Source organism: Trichomonas vaginalis, chromosome I (assembly GCF_026262505.1).
Source record: "Trichomonas vaginalis G3 chromosome I, whole genome shotgun sequence".
Lineage (NCBI taxonomy): Eukaryota > Parabasalia > Trichomonadida > Trichomonadidae > Trichomonas > Trichomonas vaginalis.
In genome coordinates this window covers 3,849,282-3,871,093 of record NC_067203.1, presented here as the reverse complement: position 1 = coordinate 3,871,093, position 21,812 = coordinate 3,849,282, and the positions used below count along the sequence as shown (strand labels likewise).

The 21,812-nt window shown below is 36.1% G+C and overlaps 10 protein-coding genes and 3 pseudogenes across 13 annotated transcripts, besides 5 other annotated features; 11 read left to right on the top strand and 2 right to left on the bottom strand.

Moving 5' to 3' along the window:
* Positions 1-1,341: 1,341 nt before the first annotated feature.
* Positions 1,342-6,273: a mobile genetic element.
* TVAGG3_0925030 (protein of unknown function, DUF4106 family) lies at positions 2,428-3,735 on the top strand (the record flags this gene model as incomplete). The annotated part of the gene is made up of 1 exon (XM_051252389.1): positions 2,428-3,735. The coding sequence occupies one exon, from the start codon at positions 2,428-2,430 to the stop codon at positions 3,733-3,735; it is 1,308 nt and encodes a 435-aa protein (XP_051077963.1).
* TVAGG3_0925020 (protein of unknown function, DUF4106 family) lies at positions 3,826-4,038 on the top strand (the record flags this gene model as incomplete). The annotated part of the gene is made up of 1 exon (XM_051252388.1): positions 3,826-4,038. One exon carries the CDS (start codon positions 3,826-3,828, stop codon positions 4,036-4,038), a length of 213 nt encoding a protein of 70 aa, XP_051077962.1.
* TVAGG3_0925010 (protein of unknown function, DUF4106 family) lies at positions 4,413-4,946 on the top strand (the record flags this gene model as incomplete). Its single annotated transcript, XM_051252387.1, has 1 exon — positions 4,413-4,946. The coding sequence occupies one exon, from the start codon at positions 4,413-4,415 to the stop codon at positions 4,944-4,946; it is 534 nt and encodes a 177-aa protein (XP_051077961.1).
* Positions 4,951-5,748, top strand: TVAGG3_0925000 (uncharacterized protein; the record flags this gene model as incomplete). Its single annotated transcript, XM_051252386.1, has 1 exon — positions 4,951-5,748. One exon carries the CDS (start codon positions 4,951-4,953, stop codon positions 5,746-5,748), a length of 798 nt encoding a protein of 265 aa, XP_051077960.1.
* Positions 6,274-6,339: a mobile genetic element.
* Positions 6,274-21,812: part of a mobile genetic element that runs on past the window's edge.
* Positions 6,364-7,384: a mobile genetic element.
* On the top strand, positions 7,566-8,459 carry TVAGG3_0924960 (membrane-spanning 4-domains subfamily A MS4A -related family; the record flags this gene model as incomplete). The annotated part of the gene is made up of 1 exon (XM_001327120.1): positions 7,566-8,459. The coding sequence occupies one exon, from the start codon at positions 7,566-7,568 to the stop codon at positions 8,457-8,459; it is 894 nt and encodes a 297-aa protein (XP_001327155.1).
* TVAGG3_0924950 lies at positions 9,165-9,495 on the bottom strand (annotated as a pseudogene). Its single transcript has one exon. A coding segment is annotated over exon 1 (331 nt).
* Positions 10,402-21,812: part of a mobile genetic element that runs on past the window's edge.
* On the top strand, positions 10,835-11,689 carry TVAGG3_0924940 (protein of unknown function, DUF4106 family; the record flags this gene model as incomplete). The annotated part of the gene is made up of 1 exon (XM_051252385.1): positions 10,835-11,689. The coding sequence occupies one exon, from the start codon at positions 10,835-10,837 to the stop codon at positions 11,687-11,689; it is 855 nt and encodes a 284-aa protein (XP_051077959.1).
* On the top strand, positions 12,111-12,724 carry TVAGG3_0924930 (annotated as a pseudogene). The gene has a single exon. A coding segment is annotated over exon 1 (614 nt).
* Positions 14,081-14,432, top strand: TVAGG3_0924920 (organellar and viral DNA polymerase type B; the record flags this gene model as incomplete). Its single annotated transcript, XM_051252384.1, has 1 exon — positions 14,081-14,432. A coding segment is annotated over one exon (352 nt), but the record flags the coding sequence as incomplete, so codon positions are not given.
* TVAGG3_0924910 (keratin-associated protein family) lies at positions 15,077-16,873 on the top strand (the record flags this gene model as incomplete). Its single annotated transcript, XM_051252383.1, has 1 exon — positions 15,077-16,873. One exon carries the CDS (start codon positions 15,077-15,079, stop codon positions 16,871-16,873), a length of 1,797 nt encoding a protein of 598 aa, XP_051077957.1.
* On the top strand, positions 16,942-18,048 carry TVAGG3_0924900 (annotated as a pseudogene). The gene has a single exon. A coding segment is annotated over exon 1 (1,107 nt).
* Positions 19,203-19,625, top strand: TVAGG3_0924890 (uncharacterized protein; the record flags this gene model as incomplete). The annotated part of the gene is made up of 1 exon (XM_051252382.1): positions 19,203-19,625. The coding sequence occupies one exon, from the start codon at positions 19,203-19,205 to the stop codon at positions 19,623-19,625; it is 423 nt and encodes a 140-aa protein (XP_051077956.1).
* TVAGG3_0924880 (uncharacterized protein) lies at positions 20,180-20,653 on the bottom strand (the record flags this gene model as incomplete). Its single annotated transcript, XM_051252381.1, has 1 exon — positions 20,180-20,653. The coding sequence occupies one exon, from the start codon at positions 20,651-20,653 to the stop codon at positions 20,180-20,182; it is 474 nt and encodes a 157-aa protein (XP_051077955.1).

Below are 21,812 nucleotides of genomic sequence, written 5' to 3'. Positions count from 1 at the left end.
GCAGTTCAAAGTGCCTATGATGCCGTTAGAGCAGCTGTTGTGGAAAGTCAAGAAAAAGAGTTACAACAGACCAAAACAGACCTAGTAAATGCTTTCTTAAAAACGAAAAGTCAGGTAGGACATTATGCTGTAGATGGAACATATGTGCCAGCTGGTGGAACTTATATACCACCAAACCCTCTAAGAGAAGCGCCTGCACCAGGACTACCTAAAACATTTACATCGTCACATGGACACAGACACAGGCATGCACCAAAACAACAACCAACACAACAACCAACAGTTCAAAATCCAGCACCACAACAACAACCAAAACCAACAGTTCAAAATCCAGCACCACAACAACAACCAAAACCAACAGTTCAAAACCCTGCACAACAACCAACAGTTCAAAATCCAGCACAACAACAACAACCAACACAACAACCAACAGTTCAAAATCCAGCACAACAACCACAAACAGAGCAAAGACACAAAAGAAGTAGAGAAAAAGGAAACCAAGAATTCTTAAAAATGCTTAAGGAAGATTATGGTTACCCAGATACTCTTGACTTTAGTGACAGATATAAAGAAGCTATTAGAAAGTTCAAGGAAGGAAATACTGACCCGAACCTATTTAGCTTTATGGTTCAGCATCAAATCGGATATAATCTCAAACCTGGAAAATACAAGCTCGCTAAGGGATATGATTTAATAGCATATCATCCAAATGACATGGATGAATTTACTCCGAGATATTTGATGTCAGAGCTAAATGATAATTCAACTCTCTTCATGAAACGCGTAAAAAATAGAGACGGAACGAAAGAAGAAAGGTTTATGAGTCCGGATGACTTAGATAGGGAACTTGTTAAAAACGGTCTCGGAATATATGAAATGCCAGCAGATGAGGTACAAGAAACTCCACAGGAAGAAGTTCAGATACAACCAGACATGGAAGAAATAGTTCAGCAACAACAGCTAGAAGAGCCTGAAGGAAACGAACAAGTCCCTCCTTTGGAAACTAACTTCACAGAACTAGATGAAGATTTGGAACAGCCGAAAAATCTTGACCCTCAACAAGAGTATGAGGAGAATATGGAATCTTTCCAAGAGTCTAAGAAAAATTCGGCTGACATAGTAGAAGGATATCGAAAAATGTTCACCGACATACAAAAGACTCCAACATCAGATGAAAATATTCAGCATAGAATGGAAGTACTGAAAGAAAATGTACGCAAATACAATAATCCTTTTTACTTACGACCATATAACGTTCAATCTTTGGCTGAACTCGGTGAAAATAAAAGGTTAAATTTCAACAAAACATATAGAAATGAAACATTGTTTAAAGTTCATTCAGAACCTAACCAATATGGAAACAAACCTACTTTTGTTTCTGCAGACTATGGAACTACAATGAAATGGGGTCATAAAGCTAATCCGGATAGGTGGTTCATAAACTTACAACCTCAATTCCAAGAAGTTGTAGACGCAATGGAAGTGAATGGTGAACCAGATATAACGGGTATTTTCAGCGCGGCTTTAATGCCATTGAAAGATATGAAAGATGCAGATATTTTGGACCAGTATGAAATGAACATGGCTGAGGGAAATATAACACCTGACGTTCTAGAACATTTATCTCAAAGAACTACACAGAACCATAGAGATGGTATATTTGGTGAAGAGTTTAGAAAGAAAGCTAGGGAGAGAGAAGGAAGAGAACCTATTGTACATGACCTTGCAAACGAAAATTTGCAAAATGTCATAAAAACTTACTTTGCAGACAATGAACTGAGAAGGGATGAATATTTAAGAAAACTCAAATGGACAGTACCAAATGAAATGTTAGTATTGAAAAACATGTTCCATGACAAAATAAAACCAACTACAGAAATAAATGACGCAAGACTGAAACGTTGGGTAAAAGCTTTCCCATTCACAAAAGATATTATTGGTTACATGGAAAGAAAACCAGAATGGCTACAAAAACATATATTTGGAAACGAGCTTATTCCATATGGACAAGCTCTGTTTGAAGAGCTTGAACCGGAAACTCAGGAAAGAGTCATGCAAACAATACGCGAAGACTCAAATACAAACTATGACAAAATCTTTCTAGGATATAGGTTACCTGAGATGGGCGACCAGAGCCCAAAGGCAAAAAGGACATGGAAAATTTACAACATACTAGGTGAACATGAGGCAAAGATGCTACAACTTGAAGCAGAGGGCAAGTTACCAAAAGCGACACCAAAGAAGAAGAGTAGAACAAAGTGAAAGTAGTGAAGAAGTAACTTCATCTAGTGAAAGTAGTGGCAATGAAGGAAAAAGAAGAGTTAAAGATTCAGTTAAAAACTCAGTCAGGAAGAAAGTAAAGCTTGGTCCGAGTGGGTTCTATTATGACATATAAATCCAACTATTCTATATTTTTACCCATATGAAATGTACGCCGCTCAGAATATAACGCCAACAGTTTTGGATGCCATGAACGGAAATGTTTCCGAATGGTATAACGAATGCGACAATGCCATTAGAAGGTCAGAAATAGTTCCTGGAACTTACGAATATACAACTGCTGTTTCTTATGGAAACGTAGGTGAGTTTGGAGAAGGTTCTTCAACAACAGTAGATATTGCTTGCGACAGGTTTCATATTATTTCTATTAACAACTCATTCTTATACGTGGAACAAGACATTGAAATAAAACCTTCTGCCAAGTTGTCTGACAAGAAAGGTTGCAATGGAATTTTCTATGTCGGATACCAATATGCTCCAGAAGTTTTCATGGGATATAAGATATATTCTAACTCTGACTTAGTTCAAACAGTAACATGGGCAAACTATGAATGGTTCGCTTTGAGAAACTCAGTACAACCACAAGCTAGAGAACAAACAGACCAGTATGCAACTATTGAGAAAATAAGAAGACTTGACCCTAACGTTCCAGGAGTTTATGTTAACCTTTCTGGTTCAGATGGAACTGCTGCCACTAAAGTAAAACTGAAACTTAGAGTTCCTTTGTCATCTTTCCTCATCTTCAGGTTTTTAAGATACTTGCCAAACTGGGCAGGAAAAATTTCTATCGAACTTACTCCAAGCAAAAATAACTTAGTCATTGCACCAACACAAGACCCATTCACTATTACAGACGTAAAGGGAACAAATCAAACGTCATTCGCCGAATTTTGCAAAGACAAAGTTGACTTAGACTTTGGTTTCTCAAACTTCAACAATGAAGTAAACTATTATTTCAATGCTGCTGGAACTGCTTGGGACCCAGTTAAGTTTACATGCGAACAGTTTGAATGCAAGAGAATAGAAAGCAGACTTACAGTCTATATGTTGGACCCAGATATTTCAAATGCTTTAGCTGCCAAATATATTGCAGTTCCACTTATGTTCCCTATACACCAAATATCTGTCAAAGACTTTGCAGGTGAAGTTGGAAACCAAAATCCAGGAGCCGCAGGTGCAAGAACAGATATTGCTTTAACAACTGCAATGAAACATGCAGATACTATGTTTGTACTGTTCAGACGAACTATAAATGACTATTCTTGTTTCTACAACCCTGGTATTAAATATCATATAAACATAGATGGCAAATATTATCCAAGAGAAGAATATTCTACAGTTGAGGATATGAGGCCATACAACTTGACATTAGATGCTATGAACTTTAACAACAACTTCACAACAACTATTAACCCTGAAATGCAAAGTTCTATTATGCCATATGTGAAAGTATGAACTCATACAGGAGGTCAAAAAACTCAATATACAAATGGAGACCGTTCAAACTTTTGGCTTGGCATTCCATTTGCTGACTCAGAAGACTTTATGGGTGGTATTTCAACTGTTGGTACTGTACAAATACAATATACTGGTGACAGAGACGGTCCAGATGAATTGAGAGCAAAGAAGTTTACAAAACCAATAGCACTTTTCACGGAAGATGCTCTTTTGAAGATTCGTTCGATGAAACCTGCTGGGGCTCCTCAGATTGGCATAACGACAGCTTCCATCGAGCAGATTTTGGCAGCAGGTCAGTAAGTTGTTCTTGAACTGACTTCTCTCCGTCAAATATTGACAGTACGCCAGTTTTGACATAATATTGTATTATAAACTTTCCTTTAGTAATATCTGTAAGTTTTGAAGTTATATTTTTGTCTGCTTCAAGAACTTTCACCATTTCAGTTATACCAACTTTCTTTGCTTTATGAAAATATTTAGGTTCAGCAAAGACTGCTATTCTATAACATTTTCCATTGTTTGTGTAAAGAACTATTCTGTCAATGTATTTGTATTGTTTGTGAGTATAAACTTTGTTCTGCTTCAATTCAATAAGATATCCGAATACGTCCATCTTTTATTCTAAGTAAAATGTCATTTCCGAAAATAGAAGCGTAAGTGTTTCAAAAGGTTTAATGGCGGTGGCAGATGTGAAGTTAAATTCACCAACTCAAACAAACAGTCAAAGTGTTATTGTCAATGTCAAAGACAGAGATGTTGAAGTGGGGAAACCATACGAAGACGAAGATGGTATAACAATTGTTCCTGTAAAAGAACCAACATATCCTGAAGTTAACAGAGACTTAAGTTCTGTTGCAGATATTCGAAACGACTACCAACAACTGAAAGACAAACTTCAAACTCAGGAGAAGATTTGTCAAGCTTTAAGTATAATGTTAAACTTGGTCGAACACAACCCTGTAAAAGTGAACTCATATGTCATTGCACCTCATGAAGTTTTGAAAGAACTATTGAAACTTTTGACAGAGGCAGACGATATAAACATCAAAGAAATAGAACCCGACATTGGTTGCTGTGGTGTTTCATATAATGTCATTGACAAGATATACGTTATGAAAGGAGGTGAAACGTTGAACTTAAAATATAGTTTCCCAGACGTTATAAAAATATTTGACGACCACAACATTTCATTAAAATTTATTTGCTAAGTAAATGGCAGAAGACATAATGGTTTATACTATTACAACTAAAAACCCCGAGTCATATAATTCTATAACAACAAACTTGCAAAGTCCTCAAGGACGATATTGTAAACTAACCTTAAACACAATGACGACTAAAGCCTGTTTTGCTCTTTTGACACCAGAAGACTTTATTGTTGTGAATGGTAAAAAATACTCCTTTGAAGATACTTACTCAGATATACCACCAACAGGTTTTGTTGACTTATTTAATACTTTAAGTACGGGTGTAACATGTGCTGCAACTAGAGCAGGTTTCATTATGTTTGGATGTCCGACTGAGTTTACTATAAACGATATGAGCTATAATACAAAACTTATTTCTGGTTTTTACTACCAACAGTTTCCTATAACAGGAAAAGGTGTCATACAAGGAATGTCTATTCCATTGACATTAAGCACACCAATCTTATATATTGTTTCAAACTTAGGTTCAAAGTGTTATTCGAATGTCGACAGAAACTATTATGACCAAAAGATACTTATGCGTATAAACAATACTTTCTCTGCTGGTTTGCCTATTGTTCATTCGAATGCAGAATTTTCAACCTTAGTGAACTCAAACACTTTGGCAAGTATAACGTTGACATTAGTTGACGCAAACTTTGTTCCTGTAAAACTTTTATGTCCTATGTATTTGTCAATGACGGCAGAAAGTTTCGAATTGGAAGATGCAACTGGTGAAAGTATTGTATTACAAGAACAACTTCAACAACAAATAGCTCAAGAACAACAAATGCAACAAATGGAACAACAAAGTCAAGAATAAAAAAATAATATTTTTTTTATTTTTATAAAAATGTACAGAATAGATGTTTCAGATTTTTATGACTTCCAAGCATTCAGAAATATGTGTCCATTTAGAGACTATAACAAAGCAGTCGAGAATTTGAAACGTTTAGTCATTTATGTTGACTCTGCCCCAGAATGTTATGTCATGAAAGAATGGGATGTTGTCTTTAACAAACCAAGAGCAACAATAGTGTCTGAGCAAGAATGTAGACAGAAACTTAAGAAAATAAAAGTCGTACAAGTTGGTATGAAGATGTTAGATGCTTGGGATATCTTATTGTCAAAGTTAGAAGATTTTTCAGTTCGAGGTATAAAGTTCTATACACCATCTCCAAACTTCTATTCTATCTTCACTGGATATAAATACGAACAAGTAGAATGGAAAGAAAATGTTATAGAAGCTTGGTTAGACCATGTCAAAGAAATTATATGCAATGGAAACGAAAAGGTTTATGAGTATATCTTATGTTGGTTTGCAAACATCTTACAACATCCAAGTGCTTGTTATATACGAAAACGATAAAAACGGTTTGACAGAAAAGTGACAACTTTACGTGTCAAAAATAGAAAAAGTGACATTTTATTCGTAATATTAAAATGAATCATCATAATCTTCTTCATAAGGGTCTTCATAATCTTCTTGATATTCTTCTTCATAATTTACTTCGTATTCTTCTTCTTCATTACTATCTTCTTCTATTTCAACCGGATTCGCCTTATTTTCTTCTTCTTCAACTTCCTCGCCTTCTTTTTCCCATTCATCTTCTTCGATTCCTTGGAGCTCTGGCATCTCATTGGCCATAAGTGAACCTGGAAGAAAATCTTGAGAGACTCCATCCACAATCCATTTTGCCGGTATTCCCCTTTTCCAAATTGGAAGTTTCTTCCACATTTCAGATGGGCTATAGTGAATTTGTTTTCCATTCACATAATGAGTTGGTAATGCTAGATGAGGTTTAGCATTATAGTACTCAACCCATTGTTGAATCTTTGCCCATGACAACTCTCTGCTCTCTATGTTAGGCCACAAGCGCTCGATTTTCCCATTTTGGTATGGGCAATGGGGGACAATATATACATTATTGATCCCCCGAACCCTCATAGCCTTTAGGAACTCGCCTTTATTCTCGCCGCCATTATCGGACCAAATTGTATGTGGTGGTCCATAACGGGCTATTGCTCTCTTAATTACTTTCACTGTTTGGCTAGCATGTTTTGACGAAAGATGCTGCCATTCTATGATGAGCCTTGTGCAGTCATCAATCACAGCATAAAGAATCTGACTTCTCTTTTTGCCAAGAAAGTGGATATCAACGTGCCATATTTGGTTAGGAAAGGCAGCTAAGTATCTTGTCTTTCCTTTTGGCCGATAGGGTCCCCTTGGACGTGCCAAGCCTAGCTCTCTAAAAGATCTTTCTACCATATGTCTTGAGGGGGGATGTGGAAGAGGGTTTGTAAGATATTTAATGTTCCTCAGCTCAGATGGAAATGATAATGGAGACTCTTCAATCATAAGTCCGGAAGGAATTGTGGAAGAAATTTGATTCAGGGGCTTAAAACGTTCAATAGCGGAGAACCATGCTTGGGTAGGCGTTGGCTGTGGAACAATACCCGTCTTCATGCCCAAAAATGCCTCAAAATGAGATTTGGCATATTCGATATCTTTATTTATTTGGTTATAGGCGGAGATTATTCCAAGATGGCCATGCTGCTCAATTAGGTTTCTAATAGTTACCTTAAGATCTTTTGGTACATTAACTTTGGATCTCCAGCGCTTAAGGGGAATAGACACAAATGGGTGAGGCTGAGGCTGAGTATTGGCAGAGAGCTGTTGCTGTGGGGGAGTGTTGGCAGAGAGTTGTTGCTGTGCCGAGGTGTTGGCAGAGAGCTGGCGTTGAAGATGCGTGTTGGCAGAGAGTTGTTGCTGTGCCGAGGTGTTGGCAGAGAGCTGGCGTTGAAGAGGAGTGTTGGCAGAGAGTTGTTGCTGTGCCAAGGTGTTGGCAGAGAGTTGTTGCTGTGCCGAAGTGTTGGCAGAGAGCTGGCGTTGTGTCTGGGTGTTGGCAGAGAGTTGTTGCTGTGGAAGAGAGTTGGCAGAGAGCTGGCGTTGTGGGGGAGTGTTGGCAGAGAGCTGGCGTTGAAGATGAGTATTGGCAGAGAGTTGTTGCTGTGCCAAGGTGTTGGCAGAGAGTTGTTGCTGTGCCGAAGTGTTGGCAGATAGCTGGTGCTGAAGAGGGGTGTTGGCAGAGAGCTGGCGTTGAAGATGAGTGTTGGCAGAGAGCTGGCGTTGTGTCTGGGTGTTGGCAGAGAGTTGTTGCTGTGGAAGAGAGTTGGCAGAGAGCTGGCGTTGTGTCTGGGTGTTGGCAGAGAGATGGCGTTGTGTCTGGGTGTTGGCAGAGAGTTGTTGCTGTGCCGAAGTGTTGGCAGATAGCTGGTGCTGAAGAGGGGTGTTGGCAGAGAGCTGGCGTTGAAGATGAGTGTTGGCAGAGAGCTGGCGTTGTGTCTGGGTGTTGGCAGAGAGTTGTTGCTGTGGAAGAGAGTTGGCAGAGAGCTGGCGTTGTGTCTGGGTGTTGGCAGAGAGATGGCGTTGTGTCTGGGTGTTGGCAGAGAGTTGTTGCTGTGGAAGAGAGTTGGCAGAGAGCTGGCGTTGTGTCTGGGTGTTGGCAGAGAGTTGTTGCTGTGCCGAGGTGAGTTAGTATCCCTATCTTGGGTACGGCGGCACTGCGTTACACCTTACCCAAGATAACGGTTTGACACTTTACAAAACCGCTAACGTATATTTTACAACACAAACACTAACTTAACCTTAAATATTTACAAAGCCGCCAACCACTTCACCTCACTAACATTTTCGCTAACGACTTCACTAATGAAAAAATAAACGTTCTCACTAACGTTCCCACTAATGTTCTCATTTACAAAAGTATTGCAGCGCTTCCCATTGCTGTGCTTCACACAATAGTTCATATTCTTCAGTATCGCTGCTGTCACTCCAATCGTCAGAGTCAAAGTCACTGTCAAAATAAATGTTAGTAAGTTTTGACAAAGCTAATGAAACACGCTTACCGTTTGTATCTATTGCTTTTATATATCTCCCATTATGTTTGTTGTCATAAACGCTCAAACTAACTTTACCCTTTCTCCCTCGTATCTGATAGAATGTATTTTCACGAGGAACGAAGAACAAATTCTTGAACTCATGACCGTTGTAGTTTGTTATCTCAATAGTTTTCGTCATTTATATAAAAATAAAATAAAAAAATATTTAAAAAATAAACTTAAAAAATTTATAAAAAATCAGCCATTAGAACAGTCAGTCAGTCAATCAGTCAGTTAGTGACTGTTCTACAAAAATATTTCATACACGACAAAAATAATTTTGAAGTTTACTCCTCTTCATTGCTTTATAACTCTCTTCCTTGATTTCTTTTTAGTTGCTTTCTTAACATCTGTCTCCAACTTGACTGTCTTTCTTCTTCGGCCGTAATGATACCAATTACTTCCACCAGTCAATGGGTCAAATGGTCGTTCATAAGGGTTTCCATACATTCCATAAGGCCCGTATGGATAAACCGCTGGTGGAGAAGAAACATTTTCTTTAGTTCCATCGACTCTATTTAAATGCATTGTTTCACCTTTCATCTGGTCATTAAAGTCTTTTGCGTGTTTTGCAAACTCATCGTCCTTTCCTAAAGCATTTTCTGACTCAGTCGCAACCAAATTGGATGCTTTATTTATGAGCCCTATTTTATTTTAATCTTAACTTCTTTGCAACCCAGCTCCTATCTTCCCTTTATTTGCATCTAATGTCTTCGAAACCCTTCCTCCACTCATTTTATTTACTGCGTCATAAGCTCCAAGTGCTTTGCTCCCAAATGCTAATGCTTTTTCCCATTGCGCCTAAAGCTGCCAAGCTACCATTTACAACCATATTAAAATCATCTCTCTTCAATATTATCTCATAAAAGTTCTCGTTACTGGAGAAGTCAATGAAACATAAGCGTTCTCACGGGCTTCGCCCTCACGCTTTGCGGTCTATCTAACTTCTTTCTTTATCATCTATACGCTTCAAATGTTGAACAATTGCTAACATCTTCTACAACAGTTATTTCATCATGAATGACCTTCAAGAACAAGCTCATTTAATATGCCTATTAAATTATCTCAATAATGAGTCCATCCTTTCCGTCTTTGGGTAGCACAACATCTTTCATTGAAGAAGGTTTGACAAGTCTTATGTTAAACTTACTGACAAAGTTTGTTATACTATAATGCTTCGGCGGCGATACATGTAGTTTGAAAGACATAATTAGATTCTTCAGCAAATTCACTTATACTAGATTTTATAACAATGTTCTCACGAGACCAAATACCACCAATTGACAATCTTGTAAGCAATCCTGCTGAACCTTCTACTGTAAACGTCGATGGTAACATTCCACGAAGTCATCTATTGACATCGTTGAGTCACTGTATTTAAATATTTTCTTAAAGCAATCGTCATTATCTAACCATGCAATAGCTTTGAAGTTTTCATTCGAATATACATCTGCTTCATTAAATGTAAAACCTGACTTCTTTGCAGAGATGACTTTAAAATCTATTGAGTTTGTTTCAAAATTATATGCTATGGTAACTTCTGAGGTAATGGATGCCCTTCCGCAGTCAGTTGTTCTCTCACTACCGTTTGAAGCTTTGTATTAAAAACTTTCATGTTCTCCTGTATCTAAGTTCACATACACAGCAACAGGGAAACTATCTTGCTTCTTTGTTTCATCATTTATCTCAAAACATTAAAGTTCGTCAATAATATTGTTCTTCCTGCTGGAATACTTCGAACCTGTCTGATTTCAATAGCTTTCTCACCTCCTACATACTCTACCCAGTGTCTTGGATATTCATAAGTATACTGACTTTCTTGAATTTTGGTTGGTTTCATCATAACATGTTCATAGTATATCTTTATACTCTTGTCAGTTAGATTCGGTGCTATGTTCTGAATATTTCTGACTTGCATTTTTAATGGAGATAAAATGAAGCATTTAATACATGACGTAGATGAAGACATGAATGAAAGCAGTGAAAAGCTCAACAGTTCTCTCATTCTTCCTTTCAGTAAGGACTATGAGTTCTGTTCAAATGGTGTTTATTTCTATTGTGGAAAAATGGGTTCGGGAAAGACTTTTAATTTAATTCGTCATATACTCATAACAGAACGTTTAGGAAACGACTCTTACTATGACCAAATCATTATATCAGCAACTTCAGACTCTATGGACTCAACAGCGAAAACATTTATGTCAAAAGTTCAAGCCTCTGTCGTTAAAGTTCCAGACAGTGAACTCATTGAATTTCTTCAACGTTACATTCGACGTAAGAGGAAATATTATGCCATCGTTGAATTTATACAGTCAGGAATGCAAAAGACTTCTGAGGAGATGGAAAGAATTATTGACAAACACCACTTACGTCAATACTCAGGAGTTTACGATATGAAACGACTTACAAACTACATTCTATCAAAACTTTCAAAATACCCCTTCAAAAAGTATCCTTCAAACACCCTGCTCGTTTGTGACGACTTCGCCGGAAAAGGTTTAGTGTCAAAACCAGACTCACCATTAGCTAACATCATAACTAAAGTCAGACATTACCATTTAACTGTAGCAATACTTATGCAAACATGGTGGTTTTTAGCTTTAAACATAAAACGTCTCATAACTGACTTCGTTATCTTTCAAGGTTTCTCACGTTATGATATTGAACTCATTTGGAAACAGTCAGGTATAACATTACCTTTTGAAGAAATTTGGGAAGCATATAAGTCTCTCATCTCTCCTCGTTCATACCTTGAGATTCATATCATGACTAATACCATTAAAGTCAAAAATATTCCATGGGAACGACCAACATTGTTTTAAAGTTTAACCTTCAATTGACTGATGGTAAACAAATTCCATGCATCTCTGTCGCCATTTCTGTTAATATTTTTGCTGTCATTCATATCATCCACTTCCCCATCCGTTAGCTTTTGAGGATATGCGTTAGAATAGCTGTTCTTAAATGAAGGCTTTTCACCTTTGAGAGCATAAACTCTATAACTTTCTGCATACTTTATGTTTGAACCTCCTGAGCCATCATTGACATAAATTTTTATAGGCTTCCACCTTTGTTCATGTTCCTGCTTCTTCCCTTAGCTCTTTGTTCAGTAGTTCTACATCTTTATACACAGCACCTGTCTCAGTGAATTCAACAATATTTTCATTCGTTAGCTTTACATTCAAACCCTTGTCGAGTATATTGTTCATTTCATACATATAAAAGGTTTTTATTCTATATGAAATGAGAAGCAAATCCATCTTAGCTGGTGCCGTTAATGTTCCAATTGAACCAACATCAAATGTTGACTCACGAACGACAAACAATATTGTCATAAAGAACTATAGTTCAGAGTGTTTGAAAGAAAAAGAACCAGAACTTAAGTCAGTGAATTTAAACACAGCTTCAAACGCTAACGCTACATCAGATGTTAAGTTAGAGTATCCACCACTGGACAAATTCTTTCAAGAGAAGCCAACGACAACCCTTACACAAATGTTCAAACAAATCCTTCAGATAACGTAGACCATTACCTTCTTCAGTTATACCAAACAATTTTACTCAAAGACGATAAGAAGCTTTTGACAAATCTTATAAGCAAGAACCAAATAATTCTAACAAAGGAGGACCTTGAAAATGTTATCTCACGAATAACAGGGAAACAATGTGTCATTGACTATCTCGACCCTGAAATCGAATGCTGTGGTCAAACGCCACCATTCATGAAAATAGGTAACATCCGCATCATTGAAATACCAGGAACTCCAGGAGTTGAGTTTAAGTATAAATATTCGAATGAATATACAAAACTATCTACTGACTATAAGCTTTGTTTGAAATATGTTTTAGTAAATTAAAGCAGTCAGGACCTTCGGTCTTGGCGCTTTGCGCCGTCAGTCAAAAAATTTCAAGTTAGCAATTTGTAATATCTATCCAAAACTTCTTCAACAGTATCGAACTCATCTTCATAATGCAAACCTAATCTTATTGACTTGGTGCAGTTTTCACTAACACAATATTTTTCTGTTCTCTTGACTGACATAACTAACTCATTTGTTTCATCAAACAGCAACAACCAAAGTTCATGACCTAATACATAACATTCATACTTTATATTTTTAGCTCTGAGTTCTCTTGTAAGCTGTTGCATTTAATATTTTCTAAAAAGTCAACTTCAACAGTCATTCGCACTGGTGCCTTCAGTTCTACAGGCTCTCCTTGAAAGTCAACAAGTCTGAATTGCATGTCTTTCAAATTATGAGGACTAATGCGAACCCATTTACCTAAATGAGTTGCTATGACAGGAACGTTTGGAATGAACATTGAATTGACTGCATAACAGAAAGACTTATATTCTACTGAACCTTTACTATTAACTCCTGAAATACCTGTGACATTAGCTATTTTAGACTCAATGTACAAACAATTGCCATAACATACGTATGGAACAGATTTCATCTCAATCGTTTTGTCAACACTTTTCAAAGGAAATGTCATATGGTATGCACCCAAAAGAAGTTGAACTCTATGACTCATTTGTGTTATCTTGAACTCCTTCGCATAACTGAACTTCAATGTTCCCTCAGAAGAGAGTTCGACATCTATGTTGTCAATAGTTTCTTCATTTATGAGAGTATCTATGACTCCAGCAATTTTATCTATTCTATACCCAGCTCTGTTAGGAAATGTTATAACACTTCTTTTGTCATCTATTTCAATCTCTATGAAATCTGTTTCATCTGTTATGACAAAAGTTGCGATAGTATTGAAGTCAACAACTCTGAAAGCAAGCGCTTCATTCTGAAGACCTAAGTTTGTTTGTAGCTTTACTGTCCCGTATTCGTTTGGGTCTGTACTTTGCAAATAGAACAACATTTTATTCTCATTAAAATATGACTATTGCTGCATATGCGTATGAAACAAATGAAGCAAGAAGAGCACATGAACTAGTAAACGAAAACTCAACTTTAACCATTGAAGGCAATGATTTAGTCATTGACGATGGAAAAACTAAAAAAGTCATTGATTTCGATACTTTTAACACTTATGACCCATTCATTACAACAAGCAAGGTTCCCATCATAAATGATGGAACGGTGCAATATATAAATTCTACAGTAGATGCCTCATTAGTGAAAGTATTAAATGTTCTCATTGAATTGTTAAAGAGCTTTCGATTTGACGACAACATTAAATGCCTAAAGAATTTAGTCATGAATGAGAAACAAATTCTCGGCGTTGCTGGTAGCAGTAATGATGTACACCTTATGACATTAGAATATTATAACGAACATAAAGATGAACTGAAAGGAGAGAAGGGTGACACCGGACCTCAAGGACCACAAGGAATACAAGGAATACAAGGACCTCAAGGCGAAAACGGTTTGGATGGTGAAGATGGAAAGGATGGAAAAACTGCTAAATCATGGATATGGAACCTTATAAATACTGGTTTAACAGCTGCTTCATATGGAGTTCTTCAATACCAAATCGGAAAGATATGGGCAGTACTTGGTGAAGAAGTTTTAGATGACGTTAAAAATGCTTTGAACTTCATTTCAAATGGTTCGGATACTATTAAAACTTTATCTGGTTGGATGCAAGAAACAAGGAGTCAAATAGATACTGTAAGACGTATAGCAAACAATGCACGTACGGGATTGGATACTTTACGAGAAGCACAAAATACACTAAAGGAAGCAAATGATATTCTTGGCTCAGTATCAGACATGCATGAAGATTGGCTTAAAGGTATTGACAAATCTTTAAAAAATCACAGTCAGTCTATTGCTGACTACAAGAAAAGTATAGATTTTTTACATAGTGCTATGGACGTACATGATGGAAGCATAAGGAACTTACTTAATGCTAACAATAACTTACCAGGAACTATTAAAGCATTTATAAAGTCCTTTGTAAAACCTGGTGCTCTAACATTTAGGTCTTTGAGAGCAAGAGCATTGAAGTCAAGAGATGCAGAAACTCCAACAGAACCTACAGAAGGAACTGAAACAACAGAAACTCCAGAAGAACCACCAAAACCAACAGCTAATGAAATATTGTTCGAATATTTTCCAAGGTACTCTGTTCTCATTGCATACATTCAAGAAATACTTAAGAAAGCAGACTTGACTTTAGGAGATGATGAAAGTTCTGTATATCTTTCGTTCCAGTTTCAAATAGCAGAACTTTTGAGACAGATATGCTTAATGTATGACAACATCTCTGATTTCACAAGATATGATGACGACCATGACCCCGAACACGGTGAAGAAGAAGTTTTACAAACATCCATTAAGACAGGAAAAGTTTTAACACAAAGTCTCATTATTGACACCAAAGATGGTGAAGTGGATGTTCTTCAAGAGCTGAAGAAAAATACTTCTGAAGGAGGTGGTGGTAGGCATGAACTTGAAATAAATGAGATAGAAGAGAAATTAGCCGAAAAAGCAGATAAAAACCATGTTCATTATATAAGTTCAGATGAACAGATTATAACGGACTACCATGGATATTTAACACGAACTGAAGAAAGAGTGAAGACGGAAGATGTTAATGAAAGAAGATATAAATTCATTCGTGCTAAAGGTTATGACATACACTGTACTGTACAGTATGACACAGGTAAAGCACCAGAAGCATTTGGTTATAACGATGAAATTTATGCTTCATACTTCTTTGTTAACGGTGTATTAGTTGAACCAAGATTTACTTTGAGAGTTAAGGCAAAAATAACTTTTGAAGATGCTATTAAAAGTAAAGCTGACAAAGATGAACTTGACGCAACGAACAAAGTTTTGAAATCTCATAAACACAATATCTCCGATATAAATGAACTTCAAGCTACATTAAATAGTAAAGCTGACAAGAACCATACACATGAATCCTTCACTACTGTTAGAGCAGACGACATAATACTGAACTATGATTTGGGTTCAAGTGCACCTTTAGAGAATCCGAGTACAAGCGTAAAAGATACACTAAACAATTTAGATAACAGATGTATGAACATTGAAGGTCATGCCAGAAACTTTGAAGCATACGAACTACCAGCAATGTTAGATAAGAAAGCTGACAAAGAACATACACATGAATCCTTCACTACTGTTAGAGCAGACGACATAATATTGAACTATGATTTGGGTTCAAGTGCACCTTTAGAGAATCCGAGTACAAGCGTAAAAGATACACTAAACAATTTAGATAACAGTTGCAGGAATATCGAAGATCATGCCAGAAACTTTGAAGCATATGAACTACCAACAATGTTAGATAAGAAAGCCGACAAAACTTATGTAGATGAAAATTATGCAAAGAAGTCGGAAGTAAATGCTGCGCTTAATGGAAAAGCCGACAAGAACCATACACATGAAGAATTTCAAACAATCAGGATTAAAGAAATTAAGGCATGCATCGAAATAGTAACAAAAACAGGAAGAAACGGTGCAACTGTACAAGAACAAAGAATTTATCCTCCTACTTTTCCTAATGGTTTAATAACAAACAATATAAATATTGTAGAAGGCAATAAAGCTATAAACGTTAAACATGAACTTCTAACAATGAAGGCCCAGATTCTTCAAACCATATATCCTGTTGGTTCTATTTATACGTCAATGAATTCAACAAATCCAGCAAGTGTTTTAGGTTTTGGTACGTGGAAGCAGATTGTAGATAAATTCTTATACTGTGCTAACTATTCAAAGCAAACAGGAGGTTCGAAGAAAATTAAAGAAGCAAACTTACCTGCGCACACTCATACAGGAACGACAAACTTTTCTGGCGACCATAGCCACTCATTAAGAGACCACCCATTATACAACTCAGAATATAAAGCTGGCAATGATGTTTTATCTCCATCTTATAACAATGCAGCAAAAAAGATTTTTCGACCAACTGAACCGGGAGGTAATCATTCACACACTTTCACAACAAATCCAACAGGCTTGGGTGCAGATTATATGCCACCATTTGTGACTATATTCGCATGGTACCGCGTTCAATGAACGCGCTTGAGCCTAGACCCTTTGGGTCAAGGCTTACCGTCTTGAATAAAATCTTTAACTTTACATAAATGAGCTTGAAAGAAGTATTCGAACAACATCCATGGAAGTCATTTAAGAAGTTCAATGAAGCTGCAAAGAGTTGGGGATTTACTAACAGAGCTGAAGTGAAAAGGTTCTTTGACAAAAATGTTGTACATCAAACAAAAATAAACCCTTACAACTACTTTTTACCAATTTACTCCAACGCTCCTGACGCATACCAATTTGACACTCTCATTCAAAGCAGAAAAGGAGGACATAAACCATTCCTCATCTTCATTAATGTTAACACTCGCAAAGCATATGCATATCCAATGAGGAATAAAGGAACTCATGAAGTTTTAAGAGTTTTGCAGACGTTCGTGGCAGAACATCATCCCACTTCATTAACATCAGACCAAGACGGTGCATACCTCAGTAATGAAATCACAGAATTTCTCATTAAGCATAACATAACTCACTACACTACTGAAGACCATAACCATAACATACTCGGCATCATAAACTGCTTCATAAGAACGCTCAGAGATTTAAACCAAGAGCGAGACTTTACCGAAGAAACAATGAAACATTTTCTCGAAGTATATAATTCCTCAACACATTCTACAACAGGACATACACCAAATTCAATGACACAACAACAAGAAGAAAAGTATATACAAAAGAAACGAAGCCAAACACAAAATATCAGAAATTCAACACAATTTACCCTCATTCCTGGTACAAAAGTTCGTGTAGTTCTTGACGACAAACCGTTGACAAAGAAACGTTTAAGGTTATGTAGAAACTATTATATCGTAGACTCTACGCAAGGTAATGGATATCTTATAAAAGCTGCTGACGACTCTATTGCGTTTTACCCTCGTCATAAATTAGTTGAAAGTAGTAATGGCAAACTTGCTGAAACCATTGACGAAGCAAAGCGAGGAGTGGTTATTGAAATACTTGGCTATAACATAAACGATGACACTTATAAAGTAAGATATGAAGGAGGCGTTGAAGATGTTATACCATCTAAGAACTTGAGAGAGTCAAAGCCAACACATCTGGGACCATTAGAGCGGGAGTACTGGAAAGACAAAAATATGCCAGAAAGAATAAGAAAATTCTTCTAAACTTTTTCATTTTGTTGCTGAAAAATGACCAAATTTCATGAATTTTCATAAAAGATAAAAATAAAGTTAGTTTTATTTTTATTTATTTTTTTATTTTGTATGTAAAGACAGTAATGTCAAACATTGAGTTTGAAACAGTAAGAAAGATTGACAATGACACCAAAGTGGTTAGAATTGGTGATTTAAACGTAAGATACTGTAAGAAATACAACAAATATTCTTTGTCAGACATTATAACACCTTCTGGAAAGAAAACAAAGGACTGGGTTAGAATTGCTTCTACTCAGAAAATTTTGACAAGAAATCCTGAGCTCATGATATCGGTAAGATTCTATGGAACCACAGCATATCTCATTGACAAAAGTCTTATACCAATAATTCTTCTGTGGATTGACCCTGTTGTTGGATATAACTTCATAACTTATGGTTCATTCGACTCAGAACGTTGCAGTGAAGGCTTACTTTACATCGTTCAGAAACCGAAGGACTTCAATACAAAGAGATATAAGATAGTAAGAACATATAATATAACTCAAAGATATGACTCTATAGTCAATAGAGTCAAGGTTGTGTTCGTTAATGATATGAGAGCCGCAGAAACAGAACTACTCGAAAAGTTTGAGAAAATGTATGGTGCTCCCATAAAAGGTAAAGAAACGTTTGAAGTAGATGAGATAGATAAAGCTATAAAATTATTTGACGAAGTTGCTGAAAAATACATGTAAAGCGTTTATTTTTGTCTTTTGTGAAAGTCAGAAAATAACGCTAATTTTTTCCTAACAAAAATTTTTATCTTGTATGTAAAGACAGTAATGTCAACATCAGAGAACACAACAACTGCTATCGTTCATGAAGCCATAAATGAAGAATACGAGTACATACAGTATAACAAACAGTTACGTCTCATTCGTTTAGTCAAAGACGATATGTACCAAATGCAAAGTATTTTGAATGCTCTTCGTTCTACAAAGCAAGCATATCATTGGTTTGAAAACCAACAGACAAAAGAACTTTTAGAAGAATTTCCTCATATGATTGCTTTGCAGAATGAAGAGATTCCGTATGAAAATCGCAAGAATTTGGCTCCTGGTTTGAAAGGTTATTATGTTCATAGACTTTTAGTAAACGCTGTAGCAATGTGGGCTTCACCTCGTTATGCTTGTTATATTTTCATGATGTTAGATGAACTATATAAAGCAAAAGATGAAGTCATTGAATCCAAAGACAAAAGCATACAGAAAAGAATACCGCGTTCAGTACCAAAAGGAAAGGAAAAGAGTTATAAGTATATGATATATACTGAAGAGTTGGAGAAAGAAGAAGACAGAGATATGGTTATGTTGCATTTAGTGAGAAGAAACAACAAGAGCTTTTACGACTTAGCTAAGATATATAAATCTGACAGAAACTGGTTCTATCGTGAAAACTTACCGATTTCAATGACACCGAATGAACAAATAAAGGAAATTGTCAAAAATACTCTTCCTGAAACACACTATGACATCAAAGGTTGCACAATACTTACATTCAAAGAAGACTTAACATTACTGAAGGAAAAAATAACAGAATATTTCGACAACTTCAAAGAGGAAGAATGAAAAAAAATCTCGTCGGGTGCCACGTTAGGACCATAGTGGAGAAAACCATGATAAAAAACAAAACCCTTCGTCAAGTTTATTTTGTTTTTACCATTTAATTGTTTCCATAAACGCTCCATGTCGAACATAATTGACGAAGAGAGAATCGTCTGATCGTCAAGTTTATTTTGTTTTTACCATTTAATTGTTTCCATAAACGATAACATTAACGATAACATAAACGATAACATTAACGATAACATAAACGATAACATTAACGATAACATTAACGATAACATAAACGATAACATTAACGATAACATTAACGATAACATAAATGCTCCATGTCAATTATGTTCGACACTGATAACATTAACGATAACATAAACGATAACATTAACGATAACATAAACGATAACATTAACGATAACATTCATTTTTGCATTAATCCTGCTGTGTTGTCAAAATGTCATGTTGTCATCATTTTTAAGAGAAGTTAATTAACCTGGTGACACATGGTGACGTGGTGACATAGTGACGTGGTGACACCATCAGTTATTCAAAAATAAATTTTCTTATAAAGCTTCGGGGTCAATTTCTTCAACCATTTCACTTCCTTCGTCAATGTCAATAGAAGCTTCTTCAACCTTTGGTAAGAATTTCTGTATAACATCTTTGTTCGTTATTGTCTTCAGAGCTGAAGGATAATATTTCACATTTGTTTCACCCTTCTTATATTCTTTCTGTTCGGAAAGATTTAAAGCAATACTGAAGAAGTCAACGTTAGAGTTCTTTATGACAGTATAATGAGTATCTTTGACATTCACGAAGAAACTCTTTTGTTTCAAAACTACTGCTAACTCTTGTGAAGTATAACGTTTGCGGTCAATGACGATAGCTAATGGTCTGACATACTGACCAAACTTAGATTCTTTCACAAACTTCTTGTTAAAGATAACATTAACATTTGAAGCATTATTGAACTCATTCTTGATGGCAGTAGCGAGAGCATTGTATGAAAAGAACTTGCAATCTTGCATGTGTTTCATTAAAATAAAAATATTAAATTATTTTGAAAAATAACTTAAAAAATCTAATCTAATTTTTTCAAAAAATATTTTTTTATTTCCTACTAAAGATGTATCGGAAGTTGTCTAAGTTAGAACACTCGGAAATAAAACAACTTCTTACAGAAGCTAATATAGATGTTGCAAAGCATTACGCAACAAACAAAAAAGCACTCGCTGACATCCTCAATGACTACAATGGTGAAATAACTTATGATAGAATTCATGAGTTCATAAAGCGGCAACGCGGCGAGGACGAAGTCCATGCAAGAGCATTTCCTTTAAATGACATTGTTATTGACTTATATCATAGACGTTCAGTACCTCATGAAGTAAGAAGAGAAATGTTTGACATAACAAATGCAAACGTTGGTGAAACAAGAAGAAGAGACGACACACTGAAACAACAGAGAAGAGAGATGTTTAAGAGCGCTATAGAACAAGTTCGCAAAGCTAACGATGTCATTCGTTCCATTGACGACAAACCAAAAGAAGGTGAGAGATGGTTAAAGAAAGATGAAGAGAATAGGAAGAGAAATGTGAAGTCAGGCAATAGACTCATTGACTTTAACATCGAAGCTTTAGATGAACCAAACAGAGACTACTTACACAAACATTTCGGTAAGGTTTTCATGAGACTCTTAGAGAAAATTAAAATAAACTCACAACAGAGATGGATGGTATGTTATAAACTTGGTGGAAAGTATGAATGTTCTACGTTAAACCTCAATAATATTGGAACATTACTACATCAGCTCTTGAAGGAGAACTTTATATCAGAGATAGAAGCAAATGCTGCAGGTATTGTTGAAATGCACTATGACTTCTTCTTGACAAACATAAAGAATCTTACCGAAATAAAGATGTATGATTTAACAGAATATGAAGGCTTAACGATGTCAGATGTAAAGAAAGGCAAACCAAAAAAGAGACCATATAGAGATGAAAGCACACTGACAAATGACCAGAAAGCCATTTTGGAAGCTCTTAAGCAAACAGGAAACCCAGCACTTATAGAAAGCTTTTGGAAAGATAATGGTGAAAAGAAGTTTTATAAGAAGAGAAGCGGTCAGTTCTGGAAGTATCTTTGCACCTTACCTATAAATCTTGAACGCTACCAAATCTTCAATGAACTGAACAA